Genomic DNA, 24,712 nt, shown 5'->3' with positions numbered 1-24,712 from the left:
GCCTTTGCCTCTAGGTTAGCGCCGGTTGCCCAACGAATAATCCATAAGAGCCAGACCGCTTTCCTTAAGGGTAGAAACATTCTTGAAGGCCCTATTGCGCTCATGGAGATAATCCACGAGTTAAAACGTACTCGTGGGCAGGGCGTTATCCTCAAGCTCGATTTTGAAAAAGCGTACGACCGCGTAAACTGGGAGTTCGTGCGGGAAGTCCTCCTCAAAAAGGGATTTGAGGCGGGTTTCGTACACCGGATCATGCATCTGATCTCGAGTGGCAACACCTCGGTTATTGTCAATGGCGAAATGGGGAAGTTTTTCCGTAATAGGAAAGGGTTAAGACAGGGCGATCCCATCTCCCCACTCGTCTTTAATTTTGTGGCAGACGCCTTGGCAGCGATGCTGTCCAAGGCCAGCGAGGCTGGTCATGTTAAGGGACTCGTTCCACACCTCATCCCGGGTGGTGTGACCCATTTACAATATGCAGACGATACCTTGCTTTTGTTTAAGGCCGACGATCATAGTATCGCCTCGATTAAGCTTTTGTTATTAGCCTTTGAGATCCTGTCCGGACTCAAAATAAATTTTCTTAAAAGCGAGGTCATCACCATGGGGATGGACGACCATCAAAGTAGGCGTGCCGCAAATCTACTTAATTGCAAGCTTGGGAGCTTTCCAATAAAGTATCTGGGGCTTCCTATATCCCATCGCAAACTTTCAATTTCAGAGTGGGAGCCGCTGTATGGGAAGGTGGCCAATAGGGTAAGCCCGTGGCGAGGGCGTTTTATGTCTTCTGCGGCTAGGCTCATTTTAACTAACTCGAGCCTCTCTTCCCTGCCCCTATTCACTATGGGGATGTTCTTATTAGCTGATGGCGTGCACGCTAAGCTAGATACACCGCGATCCCGGTTCTTTTGGGAAGGAACTGGTATCAAGCGGAAATATCACCTGGTAAAGTGGGCGGCTGTCTGTAGGCCAAAAAAATTCGGAGGTTTGGGGATCCTAAACTCCAAACTTATGAACGTAGCCCTACTGTCCAAATGGTGGTGGCGGCTTGCCCAAAACGAGACGAGTCTCTGGGCTCAGCTGCTAAAGGCTAAGTATTTCCCAAATGGGAATCCTTTCAGTGCCCCGGCCAACGGCTCCGTGTTTTGGAAAGGGATCCAAGCGGTCCGACCAGCGTTTGCTATCGGGGCCAAATTCCAGATTCAAAATGGACAATCCACTCGGTTTTGGCTGGATCATTGGCTGGGAGCCTCTCCACTTTGGCAAAGTCACCCCAATCTTTTTCGGATCGCCACTGACACCAACATATCAGTGGGAGAGGCAGCCCGTACTGACCCTCCAGCGATCCATTTTATGAGGGCCCTTTCCAATGCCGAACGGGAGGCGTGGGACGACCTAGTGCATCAAATTGGTGACAACCGTTTAGGGCCGGGCGAAGATCTGGTCGAATGGAGCTTGACAGCGTCCCGGTAATTCTCGGTTAAATCTTTATACAACAAGCTCACTGAAGGGACAGCGCTAGATATAGCTAGGGGGCTGTGGAAGGCAGGCCTGCCCTTGAAAATTAAAATCTTCATGTGGCAAATGCTCAGGAATAGGCCGCCCACGTCGGATAATGTGGCAAAACGTAACGGTCCGGCTGATGGTACCTGCACTGTGTGCGGTCTAGGTAAAGATGCTAACCACGTCTTTTTTAGATGCCACCTAGCCAGGTTTGCGTGGAGTGCAGTTAGGGAAGCCTTCCACTCGAACCGGAACCCAGCCTCGGGGAACGACTTGATTGCCATCCTTAAAAACACGAGGGACCAGTAGTAGAATCGCTTGGCGTTGCGTAGGGGCGCTACTATTGGCTATTTGGACGACGCGCAATAAAATTACGATTGAGAAAAAATTTCCTAACCACCCTGCGGATGTGATCTTCAAATGTCACCTTTTCTTACAGACATGGACTCCGCTGGGGAAGGAGCGCGATGCTGAGCGACTATACAGGCGATGGCTAGACAAGACACGACGGCTCGATGATGCTTTTGGTGTCTTCGGTGGATGTTTCATGTTAGATAGGTCCTCTGCGTTGGATGATTTGTATGGTGTAATGTTGCCTTCGCGTGGAACCTCTGTGCTGTTTTCCGTCGTCCTCTTGGACTGAACCTGTTTTCTGCTATTCTGGGTTGTACCTTGCTGAACTGGTGCCTGATGGCTTTATTAATTTAAAGCCGGACGCGTCTAGCGTCTTCGTTCAAAAAAACAAAGTGGTACAAGAGTTTCTGATGGCTGTTGAAAGATCACACCAGGAGAACAATGATGCAAGGTACCCATCTTTGACCACAAGTCAACAGCACTCGTAGCATCATCAAGGATTACCTATTCGAAAAAACAAATAACCATAAGCAAACAAAGCAAACGCATGGTGTAGCTGTGTTACTCAGTCATATCCTAACGTGATGTATAAGTTAGGATCTTGTGTAGTTAGCCCGTATAGCAAATGGTTAGCACCGGTTAGTATCTTGTACATCTAGCCTAACAACTTCTGTACTTACCCAGTACCTTACGATGAATATAAATCTGAGCAGAGGCCGGATGAATTCATCACGGCAAAACATTATTCTTGACTTGGTATCACAGAGCGCTAAGATCCTTTCTTTCCCTCCACGCCGCCGCCATGACAAACACCAACAGCACCCTCGTCTCCGGCAACACCGGTGTCCTCGCCACAGCCTCCAGCTCCTCCTTTGATCCCGTCTCGATCTCCTCGCTCGGGAACCTGATCACACTTCGGCTAAATAGGGATAATTTTCTCCTCTGGAAGACGCAGGTCGTCCCTGCCCTCTGCTCGCATGGGGCACCGTGCAGGCGCCATCCCACATCATCACTACCAGCACAGGCGTTGATGCGAAGGAGGCCAACCCTCTCTTCCTCCGCTGGTACCAGCAAGACCAGACCATGCTCATCGCACTACTGGGATCCATGTCTGAGGATATCCTCGAACAGATGACTCGCCTCACCACATCCGCTGCAGTCTGGACGGCGCTGCATGACATGTTCGCGTCCGAGAAGAAGGCGCGTCTTATGCAGATGCGCATCCAGCTGTCCACCCTGAAGGACCTTACCACCGCTGAGTACTTCCACAAGGTGAAGGGGCTGGCCGACGCCGTAGCGTACATCGGCAAGCTGCTCGGCGATGACGAAATCCTCAGCTACATGTTTGTCGGGCTGGGCCTGGAATACGAGCACCTTGTGGCATCGATCACGGCTCGGGAGGAGACCGTTAGTCTCAACAGTTTCTATTGCTTCTTCCTCAGTACCGAGCTTCGCATGGAACAGCAAGCCTCGGCTGGTGAAATCCACAACTCCTGCAATAACTCTGCTGCACGCAACTCCGATGGCCAGCATGGTTGACGCAACGGTCAGGGAGGACAGGCTGGCGGCCAAGGTCGGGGTCGCAGCAACGGCAAGAGTAACTTCAAGTGTCAGGTATGCCGGAAATTTGGGCATGATGCTCTGCGATGCCGACACCATTTTAACCATGCATAATAGCCTGAAGAACACCGCAAACGCTTCGGCAACATGGCGAACACCGGCGGCGGCTCCTACACCGTTGATCAGAACTGGATCCTGGACTCAGGCGCTACTGATCATCTGACCAACGACCTCGATAGGCTCAGCATGCAGGAGCGCTACAGCGGCAAGGATCAGGTGCAAGTCGCCAATGGTGCAGGTCTGTCTATTTCCCATGTTGGTCAACCTGCTGTTTCCGGCTCTTCCCGACCTCTCTACCTTCGCAATGTTTTGCATGTTCCTCGTGCTAGCTAGAATCTCTTATCAGTTCAAAAATTAACTTCAGACAATGATGCCTTTGCTGAACTTCACCCTGATTTGTTCTATCTTAAGGACCGAGCAACGAGGGCGGTTCTTCTTCATGGTAGATGCCGTGGTAGTCTCTACCTGGTGCCAAGCTCCAAGTCTTTGTCCAGCATCTTCGGTCGCCAAGCCCTCTTCAGCGCGAAGCTCTCCCTTGATGTGTGGCATCGGCGATTAGGACATCCTAGCAAAAGCGTCGTCGAGTCTGTTCTTAGATCAAATAAATTTGCTTGTGCACGCTTTATCAAGTCTAGTGTTTGTGATGCGTGTCAACGTGCGAAGGTTCATCAATTACCCTTTAGGGATTCCTCTCATGTCACCCATGCACCCCTTGAGCTTGTTCATTCGGATGTATGGGGACCAGCAGTCACCTAGGTTGGAGGTTTTACGTATTATGTCAGTTTCGTGGATGATTATAGTTGCTTCACCTCGATCTACCTTTTGAAATGAAAATCTTAGGTAGAACAAACGTTTTATACCATCCAAAAACATTGTTGAACGCATGCTAAACATCAAGATGAAGGGCCAAATCAAAGCTCGAAGACAGCCCCTTCCCCTCGCGTCGCTCCCACGAGCTACCAAGGGGACACACCCGCCGCCGGCCTCTAGGCCTCCTCCTCCCCTCCCTCCCCTCGCCGCCGCCTCTTCTCTCCCTGGCGCGGCGGAGATCGGCGCGGGCCGGCGTCCCTGCGTGGAGGCGCGTTGCTGGACCGGGGCGGCGCGGCATCTAGGCTTCCTTGGCAGCGGGGTGGGTCTGCTCGTGGTGTGAGAGGGCATGCGGTGTTCTGTGAGGCGGGGTGTGCTCGGGGTGGTGGTGAGGGGCGACCAGATCCGATCTGGGATGGGGCGTCTCCTCCGGCCGCTGTTTCGCGGGCAGCACGGGCTGTGGCGGCGTGGGCCGGCCGCCTCTGGTGGCTGCGGGCGCTAGTGGGGGTCAGGTGTGATGGTTAGGCTGGTTGCCGATGGCCTGGTACTGGCCCCCGGCGGGGATCAACTGGTGGTTGCGGCGGCCGGCCGTGTTGGTGGTTGTGCGTGCCCGGCGTCTCTCACGCTTCGAGCTCGCCGGGCGGCGCGGGTTGGGTGGTGGCTCGGCGTGGCTACTGTCCCGACCATGGGTGGCTCCACGGCGGCTTGGCAGGTCGACCGCGGCGATGGCTGGCATGCTCCGGCGTCGGTTCGTCCGTAGTAGTCTTGTGTCGGCCTTCGCTTCCTCTCCTCATCGTCCGTCCGTTACTTCGTTGAAGGGTTGTCCTTCTCCCAGCTGCGGTCCATTGCTCGTCTCGCGCCCGGTGCGGCAGGACCGACCTCGTCTCACACACGGTGTAGCAGGACCGGACTCGTCTCGCGCACGGTGCAGCATGACCGAACTCGTCTCGCGCACGGTGCAGCAGGACCGAGCTCGTCTCGCACATGGTGCCGCAGGACAGAGCTCGTCTCACGCTCGGTACTGCAGGACATGTTGATGGAGGCCGGTTTGACCGGCCTTTTGGGTCTCGGCGCTTAGGGCTGCCCAGGGGTGTGAAAGGCGGGACATTTCCGCTCGTCTCTTTGGTTGGGGTAGCGGCGGATCCCGGGTGAGGTGGTGTCAAGGTCTTGGATGCCGCGATGGCGGTCCCTGGTGGTGGTAGCGCGGTGCTCATGGGCAGAGCCCGTGGCTTGGTGCTGCCCGGTGGCCATGGCCGTGTGGGTGGTGTGGTAGCTGGGTGTGGCGTTCGGTGGCGGTGAGTGTTGGCCGGGGTGAAAACATGTTCTATCTTCGGACGGACCGGCGACGACGAAGCTCGTTCCCTTCTTGAAGGCGTCGTCGCGGCTCTCACCGCCCGTCATGCTGCTCTAGGGGAAACTCTGATTCTCGGATCAGGCGGTGGCGGCACTCTGGTGTCGTTTCCTTCCTGAAGGCGCCGCCTTGGAGCCCACGGTTCATCGTATGCGGCTTCATTTCTCCACGGTGGCGTGTTCCCGATTGAGCCCCCGATTGCTCTTATAGTGCTAGGGGTGGTGTTGCTGTGATCAACGCCTATGTATCCTGCCTTGGGTGTGTGCTTGTGTTGTGATGGCGTGCGTTTGTATCGGGTTATTGTCGATCATTGCTTTATATATAAAGCGGAGCAAAAGCCTTTTTCGGTAAACACCAAGATCAAAACAGTACAATCAGATGGGGAGGGGAATACCGTCGCCTCTCAAAAAAATTCCAGCATGGGGGAATCTCTCATCGTGTTACATGTCCTCACACTTCCCAGCAAAATGGTATCACCGAGCGGAAACATAGTCATATAGTAGAAACCGGGATTGCACTCTTAGCCCATTCGTCTCTCCCAGTTCATTTTTGGGACGAGGCCTTTCTTAGAACCTGTTACCTCATTAATCGTATGACAACACGCACCCTCAAGAATTCCTCCCCTGTTGCTTCTCTTCTCGATGAACAACCTGACTACACGTTTCTTCGTGCCTTTGGTTGTGTGTGCTGGCCAAACTTGCGTCCATACAACAATCATAAGCTAGATTTCCGTTCATGGCGATGTGTGTTTCTCGGCTATAGCTCCATGCATAAGGGTTACAAATGCTTAGACCGCTCCACTAGACGCATTTACATCTCCCACGATGTTATTTTTGATGAGCATGTTTTCCCTTTCGCTGACACACCCTTGTCACCCCTATTCTACCCACACCATCATCCATTTTCCCTCGAACTGAGCCGGTTACAGCTAATGATCACATGAGGAATTATGACTTGACTCTGCTCACTGGGGTTTGTGTAGCACCGAGTCTTCTACAGGTCCAGGTGCTTCGTCCAACTCCACAGCCCATGCATCACTGCTTGGTGCTACTCCAGCGTCACCAGCGGCCAGCCGCTCAGTCGCCTGTGTTGCCATGCAGCGCCAGTCGATCGCATGCAGGCAAGCCTGCCCAGGAACCGATGGCGCACTCCCTCGACGTTGGGCACGTCGCTGTTCATCTTCACTGAGGCGGTGTCACCATCTACATGCTGACAGACATTGTTATTGTCGGCGGCTCCTCCTTTGTTGTTGAGCGTCTCCTTCACAAGCTCTCTGTCACGTTTCCTGTCAAAGACTTGGGCCCCTTGCAGTATTTCCTAGGCATTGAGGTGATTTGCTATTCCGGGGAAATCAGCCTCTTGATCTTCTGGAGCGCAGCAATATGGCGAATTGCAAACCAACCTCAACACCGATGTGCACCCATGAGAAGCTCTTGCGAGAATCTGGTCATCCCTTGGGCGAGGAGGAAACGTTTTGGTACAGGAGCACGGTTGGGGCATTGCAATACTTGACCTTGACTCGACCTGATCTGTCCTTCGCAGTTATCAAAGGTCTGCCAGTATCTATTGCAGCCCACTAATGTGCACTAGAGAGCAGTAAAGAGGATCCACCGCTTCATAAAGAGGACGGTGTCCACTGGTCTGACTATTCGGCGATCGGCTTCTACTCTCATGAGTATATTTACAGACGCCGACTAGGCTAGACATGGCGATGATAGACGCTCAACCGGCGGGTTTGCGGTGTTCCTTGGACCCAATCTCATATCCTGGTGCGCGCGAAAGCAATCAACTGTTTCACGATCCTCGACTGAAGCTGAGTACAAAGAATTGGCTAATGGCACTGCTGAAGCAACCTGGCCACAGTCCTTGCTCAAAGAATTACAGGTAACTCAGCCACGGGCACCAGTGTTGTGGTGCGACAACCTCGGGGTGACATATCTCACTGCGAATCCAGTATTCCATGCTCGCACGAAGCATATTGAAGTCGATTTTCACTTTGTGCGAGAGAAGGTTGCAATGGGAGCGTTGGAAGTGCATTTTGTATCTTCTGCAGACCAAGTTGCTGACACCTTCACAAAACCACTCACCAAGCAGATGCTTCAGCGACCACACCCCAGTCTCAACCTCTACACCGGATGAGATTGCGGGGGAATGTTAGTTAGCCATATCCTAACGTGATGTATAAGTTAGGATCTTGTGTAGTTAGCCCGTATAGCCCATGGTTAGCATCGGTCAGTACCTTGTACATCTAGCCTAACAACTTCTGTACTTATCCTGTACCTTACGGTGAATATAGATATGAGCAGAGGTCAGATGAATTCATCACGACAAAATATTATTCTTGACTAGCTAACATACAAGTGACTACATGCAATTGAGATGGGCACAATGTGCATGATTGGCACAATTAGCTAATATACAAGCAGTTACCTTGCCGCCATGATTGGCTTCCTGGGCAGTGGGCACAATGAGCATGCAGGCAGTATGCAATAACCAATTCATGGATCACAATTGCATTGCTTCGAGATGAATCCAGTAAGATGCCTCGCTGGTTTGATGTAAGAAAATGAATCTTAGATATCCCTTGTGGTATACATAAGAAAACAGGACAGGAGGGGACAGCAGGGAGGGGAGTGGGAGCGCTTACCAGTAAAGGTATGGCTTCAGAAAAGGACTCTAGACAGCTGTTTATGTTTTGCACCCCAGACGCATGGAGTATACATGCCTTCCTAACTAAAACCTTTGATCTATCCAGATAATATTCTTTTGACCAATATATTTCATTCAAGAGAATATCTATTATTCTATTTTGCATATTTGCACAGAACATGGTCACACGAGATACCATTGCTCCATATGCCAATAATTCCTGCAAAAACCAAAGCACTTCGCATCAGAATGAGATCAAAATTACTGTTAACCTTAACAAAACAGAATCTGATACCTGCTCTACGATTAAGCCTATCGACTTCACCGGCAAGGGAGACGAGCAGGCCATAAGATAGTGATAGAGAAGAGGGGCACTGTCCACACTTTGGTGATCTTCAAAATCTTTAAGTGTTATCTAAAGTTTGCATAAGAAAATAAACAAAACCACATCAACAGCTGGAGCAGCACGGAGTAGGGCTTCCCGGCGAGGCATGGCGAGACGGCGGCCAGGCAGTCGAGGACGAGGCCGTAGATCTCGAGAAGCTTGTCGGCGGCCGAGGCCGAGACAGAGCTAGGGTTCTGGCGGAGGAGCGGCGGGAGGAGCTGGAGCGCGCGGGAGAGGAACGGGAGGAACCGCTTGGCGAGTGGGCGGACGGCGGCCGCGTCGGGGGTGGGGTTGTTAGGAGAGTTGGCTGCGGGCAGGTGCGGGGAGAAGGGGTGGAGGTAGGCCGCGAAGCGGGAGTGAAGGCCGGCGCGGGAGCAGGGCGAGGGAGACGAGAGGGCGGCGAGGAGGTCGTCGGCGGCGGCCTCCATCGCCTCGCCGTGTGCGGGTGGGGAATTTTTTTCTCCTTTCTTTTTCGGCCGCGGAGGAGGGGCGGGAGGGTTTCGCACAAGCGGCCAGACCTGGCCGGCACGGCCCAGCCCACGCGTAAACGGGCCAGGCACGGCACACTTTTTTTTAGGAGTCATGATTCTCAGGAGAAGATTTTTTTTACGAACGCGCAAATTGCGTATCGTTCCATTAATAGACAGGGGAGAAAAAAAATCAGAAAAGTATAGTTACAACTTACAAGAATAACGTTCCACGTCGTACGCATGAGCAAAAGAGAGGAGGGGTTGCTCAGCCTCGGGCGCTAACACTACTAGAAAAAACTTTACTAGTGGCGCTGGTTTTTACATAGCAGTAGCGCGGGCTGCTAGGGCGCTACAGCTATTACTTAACAATAGCGCATTTTTAAACAAGCGCTGCAGCTAAGATACTTTGTAGTAGCGCCTCTTTCCCTACCAACGCTACTACTATCATCACGTAGTAGTAGCGCCCTATTTTCTCCCCACGCTACGACTAGGTAAATAGAAATAAAAAATAAAAAAAAAGTCAGATGCAATATTCATGGAAATCAAGACAAGTCCAGTGCAAATAAACTAAGTTCACATAACCATCTCACAAGTATTAACGACAATACCACATTTAATATAACCACACAATCTCACAAACTAATATAACGACAATGCATGGATAGATCATAGTTGATAAGTCTACTAGGTAGTCATACTAGCATATATATTGTTTAGCAACCACACGCATGCATATGTAGTTCTAGATGATATCGATGACGACCATCATCCTCAAGCCTGGGGGGTGGGTGTTCCTGATAGTAATTAGGATTGCCTGTCCAACATGAAGATTCTTGCCGACGAGGAAGCTCTTCCACCCAACCGAGTTGAAGTATATGCGATCGTCCGTGTCCACGCCGTATGCACAAGTGGTGACGGAGCCCCTCGCAGTAAGGTGTATTCCAGCAGAGCCTTCTTCATCAGGCTTGATACCACAACTCTCAGATAGGCTCTTTGGCAATTTTTGAATAAGAAAAACATATCAATTAATAAGTAACCTCACACATTCTACACTATCAAAAGACAGTACTACATTTCTGCTAAGCATGAATTCTACTAATAAGTATATATGGATTCTACACTATTAACAGTTCTTTGGATTCTAAAGCATATATATCATCAGATTCACTAAGCATATAGATCATCGGATTCACTAAGCATATAAGATTCACTAAGCATATATATCATCGGACTCTACACTAAGTATAACAATAAAGCATATATATCATCGGATTCACTAAGCATATAAGACTTGCTAAGCATATATGTCGTCGGACTCTACAATAAGTATAACAATAAAGCATATATATCATCGGATTCACTAAGCATATAAGACTTACTAAGCATATATGTCGTCGGACTCTACACTAAGTATAACAATAAAGCATATATATCATCGGATTCACTAAGCATATAGATCATCGGATTTACTAAGCATATAAGATTTACTAAGCATATATATCATCGGACTCTACACTAAGTATAACAATAAAGCATATAAGATTCACTAAGCATATAAGATTCACCAAGCATAGCATATATATCATCGGACTCTACACTAAGTATAACAATAAAGCATATCATCAAATTACTACAGTAAATGCAACATACCATGATATGCCGATCAACCATGGTACTTGTCAGGCGGGTCACGAATGGCACCCCGACGAAGTTAGCATGTGGCGGAATGATGTCCCATAGGTTGCACACCTCCTCCTCGCTCAACCTTATTCTTTGAGCTACGATGGCTTCACCAAGTGGGTCGTCATCATCCTCATCATCTTTTGCTTTGTTGACATAAATCACGGCCAACTTGGGTCTTTCTGCTCTGAAGGAGAAGCTGATCAACTCACCACCGGTGATACGCATGTGGGCGATGAAACGGACCCATCCATCTCCTCCCACCTGCGTCATATTTCGTCCTTTCTGAACCTCCATAGTGTAGGGGCCCCCAGGAGCCTCAAAGGTCACAGAGTCTCCGGTCAGCTTGTTGAATTCTGACCTCACATTGCATGGGACGATCTGTGTACAAAAAGCAAAATGATATATACACGATGCATTAATGCCAATAACACTAAAAACAAAATAGTGGTTACTAGTTTCATATAATTTATTATCGCTGCATGAAGAAAACTAGACTCAAAGTAGATGCCAAACAGCGTGCCAGTTGCAAGGCTGCTGGCGCACCTTGACTTGCACCGTCGACATGGTGGTGGTGGTGGTGGCGCCATTTCCCTAAAGCAAAATAACAACTAAATTGTAGTTCAGTTCAGAGCAATAACTCCTAAAAGGCAATACTACCAGAGCAATAACTCCTAAAAGGCAACTACACAAATATCAATTATGCATTATCTCTGCAAGCATGGCAAAGCAGAGCAATAACTCTTCCATCCTCATCAAGGACAACTCCCAGCCCTGACACAAGGGTAAAAACTCTTCATATATGTGCATCTGGATTAGTTCCAACAACTAGTGGTGTTCATATATGTGCTAAACTGCTAATCAAGAATTGAAACCCAAGTTTCGATGAGCAACAAAAACTGTCAGCTTCACCCTCAGTATTGTCTTCCAAAAACCGTGGAAGAGAGCAGGCTCCGAACGCAAAGCACGCATCACCTGATGCTCACGGGAGCTGAACAGGCAGACCACATCGACCCTGGCAGAGGGGCCGGCGCACTTTATCTTTAATCCTTTTAGCTGGCTTGCTGCTATAGCCAGTTGCTTGGAGCTAATATTTTTCATTTTCCTGCATTAAGCTTTTTTTAGAAACTTCCACTCTGTTGATCTTCAATCATAGCAGTATAAAGAACACCTAGCGACTTTCCGTATTAAACTTTGATTGGTTTTCTCTACCCTACCCTATCAATGAAAATGTAGTGTTGGTTGTGTTTCCTCAAAAAGAAAAATCTTAAACGCTTCAAGTAGATATTAGTTAATAAAAACTAATTAGTTGGATTACAAATTTCTATGCGTATGACCAATCGAAGTTGATTTTTGTTTGCTGAAATAGCATGTGGCTATCTTTTTTTTTGTGGGGGGGGGGGGGGGGGGGGGGGATGTGGCTATCTTTCCGGTACGCGTGTTTCTTTATAGCATTATGTTTATATACTATGCAACAAGTAATTTTTTAAGAGACCGTGACAACGCACGGACAGTCAGCTAGTAAGGATAGAGTGTGGGTCCGTGTGTTCATAGGAGTGAGTGTATGTGCATGTATGTGAGTGTCAGCGATTGTACTGCATTAAAAAAACACAATTGCAACATTCTCTAAAAAAACACACCTGCAACGCACCATAGAAAATTAAAAGGCCCTTCCAAGTTATTTCGGCCCACAACGGTAGGGACTGCGGTAGTTGCCTCGGCTAGATAGATGAGCTTCGGCATCCCCAGACTGAGAGCATACAGCTGGTCCAGGAAAAAAATCGAGGGCGGGCAAGCAACTGGCAATGCGCTGCCTCGGCAAAGGCTCACTCGTCGTCTGCCGATAGGAGCCAAGCGAGCTCCTCCACCATTGAGACCTTTTCTGCCACCGTGCAACTCGGTGTTGGTCAAACTTTGAAAGTTTAATCACATGTTTTGATCGGATATATGGAAGTCTAATACATAGATTTTTCTTCAAATATACCCTTATCATATAACAATTCTCTTAAATTTTATGGTACACTGTAGTAAAAATTGATGACTAGAACCAAAGTATCAAATTTGGAGAAAAAATATACAATATTCACAACCTGACGATTCAAAGCTTAATATTTTATGATTTCTGCATAACTAGGTACTAGTTCTCTAAAGTGAGCAAGCCTAAACGGGAGGGGCGTTTTGGCTCCCGGGACCAGATGATCCTGATATCTGGGCCGTCTAGGTGAGCTATGGGATATGTGCCAAACATTATTCAATTACTATACGGGTACAGAATAAGCTGAAATACATGGCAGTGGGGTCCAGCACGTGGGGCGTCAGACAGCGGGAGGGGCTCGTCGGTGGATGCGCCGTTAACGGCAGCTAGCGTGCATCCGTTTTCCCTGGACGCGTCGTGGTCATCTGTTCGCATCTGGACCCACGAGTCAGCGCGTGCAAAAACGAATGCATCCCATCCACCACTTTCGTCCTCTGTTTGAGGCAAAAGGGGATCGAGCAGCGGCAACACTGGGTGTGCCAGCGGTGTCCTCAAAGACGAGCGTCGGCGGCGTGGTTCTCCAATTGCCGGTGGCACAGACATGGCAATGGATTTCCCCGTCTCTCCGGTAGATTGTGAGGGGAGAAGAATCTGGGAGTGGCTGTGAGGGCGGCGGCGACTGCGGCGCCGGAGGGGCAGTACGCACACGGCACACCCATTGGCGATGGAGGGTGAGCGGCTTGGCTCCACCTCCACTGAGGAGCAAACATGTCGATGTACTTCCCCGTGCCTCCAATCGATAGGTAAACAATTTCTCCCCACCGGATCAAGAAATCCCCGGCTTAGATTTTGGGATGACTGGATGCAGGTTACCCATCTTCTCCGAGGAATTTGACTCTAGTAATGATGACCTTTTGGGGGAGGAGATGGATACTGGTACTAGTAACACCATCCCCAAGGTTGTTGCTGGTTCCAGAGGTACTAAATCTATGCAACAATGCTGCACCCCTGTCCCTGAGAACAATATTGAAGATACTGTCTTCTCCAAAGTTCAAGGGGCCCCCATGACCAAAAGCTATCTGGAGGTTGTAAAAAAGAAGCCAATTGATAACTTGGGAGGTGCCCTACTGGAGAAATTTGAGGCTGCTATCACACAAGCTCACACTCTTCCTCAAAACATAGCCGACAAAAACAAACAGTGGGGCCCTGGGCCAGCACTTGAAACAGGAAGGATGGGAGGCCTACTATGCAAAAAGCCCAGGAATTGAAACGGATCAGAAATTTGGAGGTGCCAAACAAAGCTAAAAAAAGTTCTCAAAACTCTTTTGCTTGTCTGGATGATGATGTTCTTATCTCCACTACTGATTGCTCAGGTATTAATTTGAGCTCTAGTGGGTGCAATATTAATAAGAATATTGCTGTGATCAAGAACGTTGAGCTTCAGAGACTTGATAAGTTTAATCAAGATAATCCTGAAGTTTTTCTTCCAGCAAACATAGATGTATCTGGTGAAGAATTTAATTTGGTTTCCACAAATCCAGGGACTCAGTCTGAAACTGGTGCTGGCCCACATATGAATGTGGATCCAGAACTAGATTTCCCCTGGATTGAGGTCAAATATTCAAATTCTAGTAGTAGGAGGAGAAAACTTGATTTTACTATTAAATGATTGGTCTATTTTGGAACATTAGAGGCCTGGATGGGTCCATCAAATGTAACAAACCGAAGGAGCTTATTATAGCTCATAAGCCTGATTTTATTAGTATTTCAGAGTCTAAGAAAGAAGACTTTACCCCTCTTCAATTAGAAGTTTTTGACATTAGATCCTGTTACACTTGGAAATGGCTCCCTGCTAATAACACTGCTGGAGGCATCCTGGTAGGGATTAGGGAAGATCTTTTTGACATTGTTTGTTGTGACATACACACTTACAGTGTCTCTTGCTTGCTACAAAACAAGCAAGATGGGACTTCCTGGAGACTGATCTCCATTTATGGTCCTGCTTATGATCAGTACAAACTAGATTTTATTAATGAATTGCACAACTTGCTTACTGGGTGGACTGGTTCAACTCTGGTAGGTGGGGATTTTAATTTGATTAGGGAGGCCAGTGAGAAAAACACTGGTCTGATCAACCAGCCTGGGCAGACTTGTTCAATGACTGTTGGGATTAATAAATTTGGTCTTCTTGAGCTGAAGATTAATGGCAGGAAATACACCTGGGGCAACAACCAAGACTCCTTGGTAATGGCCACTATAGATAGGGTTTTCATGTCCACTAACTGGGCAACCTCTTTTCCTAATGTTCAGCTCAGAGCTCTTCCCAGGGTTGGAAGTGATCACACCCCTCTGGTGTTGAACACTTGTGCTTTCTCCACCCCTAAAGAGAAAGCTTTTAGATTTGAGAAATGGTCTCTTGAAGTAGAAGGCTTTAGGGAGGTAGTCCATAAAACCTGGAACACTAAATCTTACTTTACCAAAGCCATTGATATTTGGCAGTTTAATATTAGAAATACCAGGAAAGCTATTAAAAGCTGGTGTGCTAATTTTGAGGCAGAGCAAAACAGGCAAAAACAGGCCTTGGTGGCTGAATATAACTGCCTTGATATTATTGCTGAGTCTCATCCTCTCTCACCTAACTCTAAGCAGAGGATAAAAAATATTGCAGGTGAGCTGAATGATATCTGGAAAAAAGAAGAGATAAAAGCTAGACAGAGGTCCAGGGAGAGGGAGATCCTGGAAGGTGATCTCAACACTGGATACTTTAAAGATGTGGCAAGCCAAAAAAGGAGGAAGAAACAGATCCTGATGCTGGAAAATGATGAAGGTATTGTTACTAACCCAGAAGGTATTATGAGTACTGCTGTTAATTACTATAAAAAGTTATTTGGTTTCGTGGATAAAATAGATATCACTCTGAAAGATGACTTTTGGAGTGAGAATGAATTAGCCTCAGAAGCTCATAACAATATTTTGGACGCAACTTTTACTGAAAAGGAAATTAAGGATGCTGTATTCAGCTCATATGCTGAAGGAGCACCTGGCCCGGATGGATTTACTTTTTATTTTATCAGCAATTCTGGGACCTTATTAAAGGCAACCTATTTGCTCTATTCCAGGATTGGGAGAAAGGAGAATTAGACCTGTATAGGCTTAATTTCTCCCTGCTAACCCTGGTTCCTAAAGAGGTTGAGGCAGTTAGAATGGAGAAATTTAGGCCTCTCGCCATGATTAATTGTAGTTTTAAAATCTTTGCAAAATGTGCCACAACCAAATTTGGCCCCATTTGCAATGATCTAATAGCTCCTAACCAGACAGCCTTTATTAAAGGGCGATTTATTGCTGAGAGTATTATTGCTGCACATGAAATTATTCATTCTATGCACTCTAGCAAGTAGTCTAGCTTCGTTTTTAAACTAGATTATGAGAAAGCCTATGACATGATCAATAGAGAATTCCTTATGGATATGATGAAGAGGAGGGGTTTTAGCAATAAGTGGATGGGTAAAGTGGAATCTCTCATTTTCAAAGGCTCTGTTGGTGTCAGAGTTAATGACAGCAACAGTGAGTTCTTTGTCCCTAGCAAGGGTGCCAGACAAGGAGATCCCTTTTCCGCCCTCCTTTTCAATCTAGTTGCTGATGTCTTTACTAGAATTTTAATTAAAGCCTCTATTAATAACAAAGTAGAAGGCCTTTTTCCTGTCACAAATCCTGTGGGCATCATTAGCATGCAATATGCAGACGACACTTTGCTCTTTTTGGCCAAAAACCTTTCTTTTGCTAAAAACCTTAAGTGGTTACTGTCTTGTTTTGAACAGTTATCAGGAATGAGGATCAATTTCCATAAATGTGATCTGGTTCCAATTAACATTGACCGTGAGGAAGCAAATTTGTTTGCTCAGGTTCTGGGGTGTAAACTTGGAGATTTCCCTATCAAACATTTAGGGGCCCCTCTTCACTATAATAAACTTAGAAAAGAGGACTTACAACCCACTGTAGATAAAATTATTAAGAAGGGAGCCGGTTGGAGAGGGAGATTACTTTCCTCTGGTAAGCGGCTTACCCTTGTCCAGTCTTGTTTATCTAGAATTCCCTGCTATCTTATGGGAATTATTAAATTCCCTAAGTGGGCCACTAATATGATAAACTCTCAACTTGCTCACTACTTTTGGGATGACTATGAAGGTCATCATAAATACCACCTAGCTGCTTGGGGAAATATTGCCTTGAAGAAACAGTATGGTGGGTTGGGCATCCCTGACATTGGTGATATGAATCTTAGCCTGCTAGCATCGTGGGCTAAGAGATATTTGAACGATGATGGTAAAATTTGGAAACAAATCATTGATGCCAAATATAAAACTTGCAAACCTAACAGTTTTGCCTGCCCTGATATTGGAGCCTCCCCCCTTTGGAAAGGCATACTTTGGGCTATTAAAGCTGCGAAAATTGGCTTTTCCTGGAAGGTGGGTAATGGCAAGAGTATTAGGTTTTGGGAAGATCGTTGGACTGGAAATTCTACACTTGCAACTAGTTTTTGGGAGTTGTATAATATTGCCAATACTACCAATGTCTCCATCAGTGAGGTGTGGGATGGCGTGACCCTGAAAATTAACTTTAGGAGATGTTTTTCGCCGGACATGCTAGCTGCTTGGAATGAGCTTTTCAGTGTAGTCAAGGATCTGAGCTTAAATGATTGTGATGACACTATTATTTGGGATCTGGAGCCTAAGGGTTATACACTGTTAAATCTTATTATAATTTTGTGAATTTTAGAGGAGTGACTCGAGATAATATTATGATGATCTGGAAAGCTAATGTTCCTCAGAGAATCCAGATCTTTCTCTGGTTGCTTGTGAGAAACAAGCTACTTACCAGAGACAATCTTTTGAAAAGACAACATGTAGCTGATACTACCTGTCTGTTCTGTAATGAAGCGGAATCGGTTAATCATCTTTTTTTTGATTGTGTGGTTGCGAGAGAACTCTGGGGAGAGATTTTTAGCCCCATAGGGAGCAACATCGAGCTTATCTCGCATGGGCTTCTGAATTGGTGGGCTAGAAATGACAACAAAACAGCAGATATTATGCTTCATGCAGCTGCATTATGGACTCTCTGGAGATATCGTAACGATATTTGCTTTAGTGTTGTGCCTTGGCTTGGGATGCAGGTTATGTGGCAAAAGGCAGCTTCCTTTTTAACCTTGTGGGAGATCAGGTGCGCGGATTCCGCCAAGAGGAGATGTCGTCTCCTGGTGCAAAGGATGGAACATTTGGCGCGAGCACCGCCTCTCCTCCTTTGGCCAGACCCTGGCTAGGACTGAACCAGTGCTGTGAAAGGACTCCTTGCTTCGGGGGTGGCTTCTTGCTCTGAACACATAGATTTATTAGCTGGTCGTGATTCTTAACCTCTGAATATGTATGCTGGTTGTAGCCTTTACTGGGTGTGGTCTTCGCACTTTGTCTCTTTTGTTCCTTCAGGAGCATAGACTGTGTGGTTTTTTCATTTTGCTGGGGCAGCGTCTTTGCTGTTTTTCCCCGCGCGCCTTGTAGCTCCAAAACCAAAAAATGTTCGGTGGTTTCGTTGCATGCAATGGAACCGGGGTGTTGAGCCCTTCTCTTCGAAAAATCTTCTCCGAGGAAGCAATGAGTGCAGTAGCCCACATCGGCTTAATGGGAGGTGCGGCCGTGGACGATGAAGAGTACGCGAACGGATCTCTTGGGAGAGTAGCTGCGCTGGCGGAACAAGGGATGATGGATTGTAGGCATAGCTTGTCGGGGCAGATCGGCAGTTCTCGGCGCTGCGGCGAGCAAACAAGCATGGCTGCCGGAGGCGACTCCATGCCCGCTTTCAGTGAGAGCGAGGGGGATAACGGATATGTAATTGGGCATGATGGCATCGTAGCCCACCTTGGTGGAGACCAAGCGGCTGTGATTGAAGAGCTTGTTGAGAGGGACAATGCCTCCACGCAGTCCACGGGGAAGATGGATCAACAAGTTTCAGGGTGGACTAAAAGGTATGGAGCTGTAATGTCTGATTACGAACAGTTAGCACCTTGTGATTTCTGAACTCTGCTGTGTGCAGTTTGATTTTGGTGGACTCTGATATGTTGTGAATGTTTGTAGATTGAAATTACTAGATTGTTGATGGCTGATGTCAAATCATTTGATTATACTGAACTAGGAATTGGAATATCTAGTTGATGCGTGTTATTAATGTTTGTAGGATGAAAATGTGTAGATAGAAATTGGATGATGGACGTTTGTAGCACACCCTTTTAGAAAAAATCAGTTGTGTCTTGACAAGTAATGTATAGGAATAAGATTCAGCCAGTTTTTGTGTGGGCGATCTTTTCAAAATGTATTGTTTGCTGCTGCATGCAGGGTAAGAGTTGGTAAGCATCCGCCGGAACAGGAAACCATGTCCTGCTAGAACATGTGCACTAGAACAGGCAATTTGAGGGTATGTCGGTAAATTGGGTGACCATGTGATCGAGCCTGCTATTGGTCTAAAATTCGACTCTCTCGGGGAGGCCGACTATCTTTACAACCTTTATTCGTGAGAGCATGGGTTTGGCATCGGATATGGAAAAAATAGGCTCAATGCCGAGAAGACAAACTGTATGCAGGAAGTGGTCTGCGGGTGCTCTGTAAGTGTATGGAGAAACTGGGTTCAATTCATCTGTGAATTTTTCCCAATTTTCTAATGCTATGTTGTAATTAAAGGGGAAGCCTGTATCAGTGAACAACTGGTCGAGCCGGTGTGAGTGCCCATCCATGATCAGATTGCTCCGCACATTGGATAATGGCTGGTACATTACAAGGAGAAATGAACTAAAAATGTGAGTGCTTTATATATTCTTTATTTTTTAAATGATAATTGACAAAGGGAGGGGACTAAGCTGTGTTTTATACAGGGAGGGGCCATGGTGAAATGCAATATGTCGATATAGAGGCACGCAAGCAAGATCTACACGAGAGCCATGTTTGAGAAGTTTGGTGAGTTGTTGTATCAAGCCTTAGCCCATGCATGCCGAATTGAAGAACTAGAAAAGAAGAAGTTATACAGAGCAACACACACTCAGGAAGAGAGGCAGGAAAAATGGGCAAGGGTTATCTATGGAGTGAGGATCCTCGACGATGGAGAAAAATTTGAGTGCTAGTGTGATTTTTTCGAGCATATGGGGATGCCCTGTTGTGACATACTCCCTCCGTCCCAAAATAAGTGTCTCAACTTTGTACTAGCTCTAGTATAAATTTATACTAAGCTCAAGACACTTATTTTGGAACGGAGAAAGTACTGAAGTATGTCTTTTTTTTTTGCCACACTCACTTACTTGGAACTAAAGAAGTGATTGATTGCAGGTGATGGATGTCCTGGGGTACACGGAGATACCGCAGCACCTAATACTGAAGAGGTGCAGAAGGGATGCCAGGGATATTTTGCCACCACACCTACAAGTATACCAGCAAATCCTGTGGGTGTTAAGCTGCAAATCATTCCTCTATTAGAGGTGCAGCAAATGTAGACTTATTCTTTCTCTTTGTTTTTTTTCTTCAGTTTGGGAACACTGAATCTCATTTTTCGCAAGTGTGTGTTGTGATCGTGCAGAGAAATGTTTTTTTAGGGGAACCTGTGTAATTTGTGTTGTTGACTGACCCGATCTTGTTTGAATGAAGGTGAGTACACTTTAGTAGCATACAAAATTCTATTTGTTTTCACTACTGTTTGGTGAGGGGGCGTGTAAATGCAATGGGTAAATGCCAGGGAGCTGCTTGCCCGGCTTGGTGTGACACGCAGTTTTGAATTTCGAAATTTGAAGCAAGGACCTTGGGCGGCCTCCATCAGAAAAGCTTGAAGGGGCGTCGTCACCTCCGGCTTGGCCTGGCAAGTTGACAGCGAGTTCATCTTGCAGGTATGTGAAGAAACTCTGCAATTTGTCGTAAATCGATAATTGGGGTGTGCTGACGTTGGGAAGGTAAATGGGCTGAGCACAGTGGCATGGGGCGGCTGACAGTGGGCTGAGCCAGAGCTGGTCAAGGTTGCCGTCAGGTGGAACCGCCCGTTATCATCCCGTCTGTACCAACGGCTATTTAACGGGCAGACATCATTTATTGGCAGCAGGGCGTGGGCCAGTAGGGATTTACAGGAAAAACCGCTGTGGACCAAATACGTTGTGAATACACAGCAGGTCACACATCACGATGAGAAGGGGCGGTCCAGATTTCAGGTTCATCTGGACCTGGGAGCCGAATTGGTTTTCCGCCAGCCTGAACTCTAAACCCTTAATATATAAAGGTCAAAACAGCAATTTAATGCCCATCCTGGCTAGCCACTCTACCAGAACGAAGTTTGTTAATTAAGTGGAACTATGCACCAACTAACTGCGTCTATGCATGCGTGCAATGCAAGTCACCTCAGGGCTGAGGTGACGTAGTGCACAGACAACTCATTTGTTAACATGATACAGGTTAACAGATCGAGTCACTTTTCAGTAGTCGGATTTTAGTAAGCGTCCACGCAAGTGATTTAAGTATGGATAAAGCATTATACCATTAGGTGTCAAGATCAACAAATCATATGCTAATTTATCTCCCAAGAATGGGCTGCCAACTTTGCGTTCAAGATCTTTTCTTTACCCAAAAAACTTTCCGATCAACACTTGAACTAACTCTAGCTACCACTCATCCCTCAAAAAAAAAAAACTCTAGCTACCACTCATCCCTCAAAAAAAAAAAAAACTCTAGCTACCACTCAATTATTGTCTAGTGCCCGGTACCGGTGAGCACACCATCCTGCTTTACAGAATGATCCTTGAAAGCTTGATACGTATGTGCACGATAAGACTTGCATGTTGCATTTCTCACTCTTTTATCACAGCACACGACTGACTGACCACTGCAAGTCTTATGGTGCACATACGTAAGCATTCATGATTTAATGCAAACTTGCTCGCTGGAGTTAGTTGTTCAAACACTTCTAAATTCTCCATTTTATACCATACATTTGGACCATTTTTTTTTAAAAGCATTAATTCGGAGCAATTTTTATAAACCTAAGTAGCATTTGCTCGTAATTAATGTTGATATGGCAAGGGATGGATGTGGACCAAACATACCTAGGTAAGCAAAGATAAATTGTTGTTTCTACTGTACAAAACAAGCATTTTGGACACTTGCTTTTTTCGCAAATACGCAAAAGGCTTGTGTATCATTGCATTGATAGGTAGAAAGTAGCAAGAATTACATGAATGTTACAGAAGGGGGGGTGGTCTGTCTTGCATGAGCACAAGGATGGCATGCGACGACAGCCATGGCGCACTGGAGGAAGTGGGTGCGCCTGCCACAACGGCCCTAGGCTACGTCTCTGGCATGATGAGCACCAGTCATGTGGCGCCCGCGCGTGCCCAAAGTCTCGCTTCCTCCCTGATGTCGTTGACGGCTCGGCTCACGGAGGGGTGGTCGTCGTTGAAGACACAACCATTGCGGTGTTTCCATAGCCACCATGCCGCGAGGATGGCGATGGAGGCGAGCCCGCTTCGTAGGCTGCATGGCGTGCCGGCGATGGCCGAGGTCAGCCAGGTGATGAACTCCTCGTCTTGGTCCGGGATAGTGGCAGTGGAGCGGCACTAGGAGAGCACTTCATGCCACACCTGGAGGGAGGAGGAGCAGCCCGCGAGAAGGTGCTGCATTGTCTCGGGCTCCTGATCACAGAGTAGACATGCAGTTTTCTGAATTTTGGACACTTGTAACCACCAGTAGTTTCTAAAACGTTGATTTGCCCAGTTTCTTCACTTGTAACCACCAACAGTTTCTAAAATATTTCAGTCGGATGTACGGAAATCATATGTACAGATTTATCTTCAAAAATGTTTTCTGAATATGTTTTAACAAAAAATAATGATAAAACATTTAAAATTTTGAAGACCATGTCAACATGCAAAGCATGCACACACTTTGCATGAAAAAATTTGCAGGTCGATACACATCATCCAATGATATACATTAAAAACCAGAATGCCACCTTCCAAAATTCAAAGGGAGCTAGATAGTGGGTTCATATAATTAAAAGTTTTCCTGGTGGTTGTGGCTATATTGTCATGCAACCTTCTAGAACGAAGCTTATTAAGTGATATTGTGCATACTCCAACTAATTACATCCATCCATTCATGCAAGTGAGCTATGGTGACATAGTGCAGAGACAACTAATTTGGTTTCTTACGGTATATGTCAACAAATCGAGCCACTTTTCAGTAGTCAGCTTTTAGGTTAGCTAGTAAGCACGCATACATGTAATTAAAATACTTGTAAAGAATCTTGGGCTAGCACTAACTAGTGACAGGATCCACAAATCATATCCTAAATAATGTTGAAGAATGGAGACTGCCAACGTTGGGTTCAACACCTGAACTAACTCTAGCTACCCCTCAGTTCAATCATTGTCTAGTGGCCGGTACTCGTGAGCACACCATCGTGAACTTCCTTATCTCCTTTTCGCGATGGCAAATTAAATGAACACGAGAATTTTAAAGTGATAATAGTACAACCGACTCAGATGTCATGTTTGAAAATGATGTGTTTCTTGCATAGAAATATCTGCATGATCAGATGATTGCTCTCCACGGCCAAAAAGAAACCCAACTTTCTAACTCATCCCACTCATAGGCACATCATACTAATTAGTTGGCATAGCTGTATGAAAGGATCGAACTAGATGACTTTTCCATTCCTTTCACTTTGAGATGTCGAAATAATTAGTGGGGAAAGATGGCAATGATGGTTAACTTTCATCTCATAATCATTTTGTGGTTATGCTCTCTATGCAAACATCTTGCATGGCAGGCGAACGTGGCAGACTATCTGGTGTGATATGTAGAATTTGAATGTTCCTTGTAGCGCATGTGTTGCTTTTGCATGCGAAACTGGAACAGTAGGGATTATCTAATAGATGGACCAGCTTGACCCTAAGAAAAAAAGATGGATCAGCATTTATTATATATAGAAACATGTAAATAAACCAAAACGGATAACGCATTTGCTATTCCTTGGCTAGTCATAGTGGGAGTAACATATGTAGTAACATGTATGTCACATAAGCAAAAAAGATGATGTCGCAAGCAATTAAAAAGTAGAGAGACAAATGGAATAACACATAGCGTTTCCCAATGAAAGATGACTCTACAAAACAATAAATAAAGGTATCGTCGGCGTCGCAACAGGGCAATAGGATTCAGTGGTTCACGTGGCGACCCCCCCCCCCCCCCCCCCCCCCTCTCATTTTGGACACCCCTTCCCCTCGAGATTAGATAGCGCCCGCTGGAGCTCGAGATAGGGACGTTGCGGCGTCATTAGCGAGGGATCACCAAGACTATGCCGGAGTGGAGGACAGGATTTGACGTGTAGTCGTCGCTAGGTGGTCCACGAGCCTGATTGTAATTTTTGTTATTTTTGATGTTCTCTGTACTGCTATGACAGATGATGAATAAATTGATTCTTCGAGAAAAAAAAAGGTGCAATGGATAGGGAGAAGAGGAAGAAGAACATTGGCACACTCGATGAGGAAGAAGAAGGGGGCTGTTGGTTTTCCGTATAATATGGTCCGTGTAAAATCGACTCTGAAAGTTCGGAAAAATCAGTCGCACGATGTATAGGCGGTCTCTAAAGATGAAAGGTAGACAAAAGGCACGATTGAAAATACAGGCAAAAGGTCTTCCAATTGAGCCAAAAAAGCACAGCATGTACTCCAGAAACCCCAAACCTAATATCATTAAAACCGGTCAAAAAACGTGTTCACTAACTTGCGTTCGACGTTACGATCGATCAAATTAATGGACTTTATTATCAACAATGCGTTATCATACGTGGCAAACAGACAAGTGCATGAACCACACCACAGCCACTAGCTAGTGCTGCACAAC

The 24,712-nt window shown here is 46.6% G+C and overlaps 1 protein-coding gene, 1 long non-coding RNA gene and 1 other non-coding gene across 3 annotated transcripts; all 3 read left to right on the top strand.

Annotated features, from left to right (window-relative positions):
- The first annotated feature begins 2,964 nt into the window (after positions 1-2,964).
- LOC141041393 (uncharacterized) lies at positions 2,965-3,396 on the top strand. Its single transcript, XM_073507541.1, has one exon. The coding sequence runs from the start codon at positions 2,965-2,967 to the stop codon at positions 3,394-3,396; it is 432 nt and encodes a 143-aa protein (XP_073363642.1).
- LOC120975142 (small nucleolar RNA Z247) lies at positions 3,169-3,307 on the top strand. The gene has a single exon (XR_005770978.1). It is a non-coding gene; the product is annotated as a small nucleolar RNA Z247 (small nucleolar RNA).
- Positions 3,397-13,306: 9,910 nt separating the features above from the next.
- Positions 13,307-21,475, top strand: LOC141041851 (uncharacterized). Its single transcript, XR_012203615.1, has 6 exons — positions 13,307-13,597; positions 15,463-18,810; positions 19,178-19,443; positions 19,520-19,635; positions 19,711-19,792; positions 20,159-21,475. It is a non-coding gene; the product is annotated as an uncharacterized lncRNA (long non-coding RNA).
- The last annotated feature ends 3,237 nt before the right edge of the window (positions 21,476-24,712 follow it).

Source organism: Aegilops tauschii, chromosome 2, assembly GCF_002575655.3.
Source record: "Aegilops tauschii subsp. strangulata cultivar AL8/78 chromosome 2, Aet v6.0, whole genome shotgun sequence".
NCBI lineage: Eukaryota > Viridiplantae > Streptophyta > Magnoliopsida > Poales > Poaceae > Aegilops > Aegilops tauschii.
Note: the sequence above shows the minus strand (reverse complement) of the source record. Positions and strands in the feature narration are given on the sequence as shown.

Coding starts and splice junctions, on each gene's coding strand:
- LOC141041393 (XM_073507541.1), top strand. CDS start 2,965: ATGTCTGAGGATATCCTCGAACAGATGACTCGCCTCACCACATCCGCT.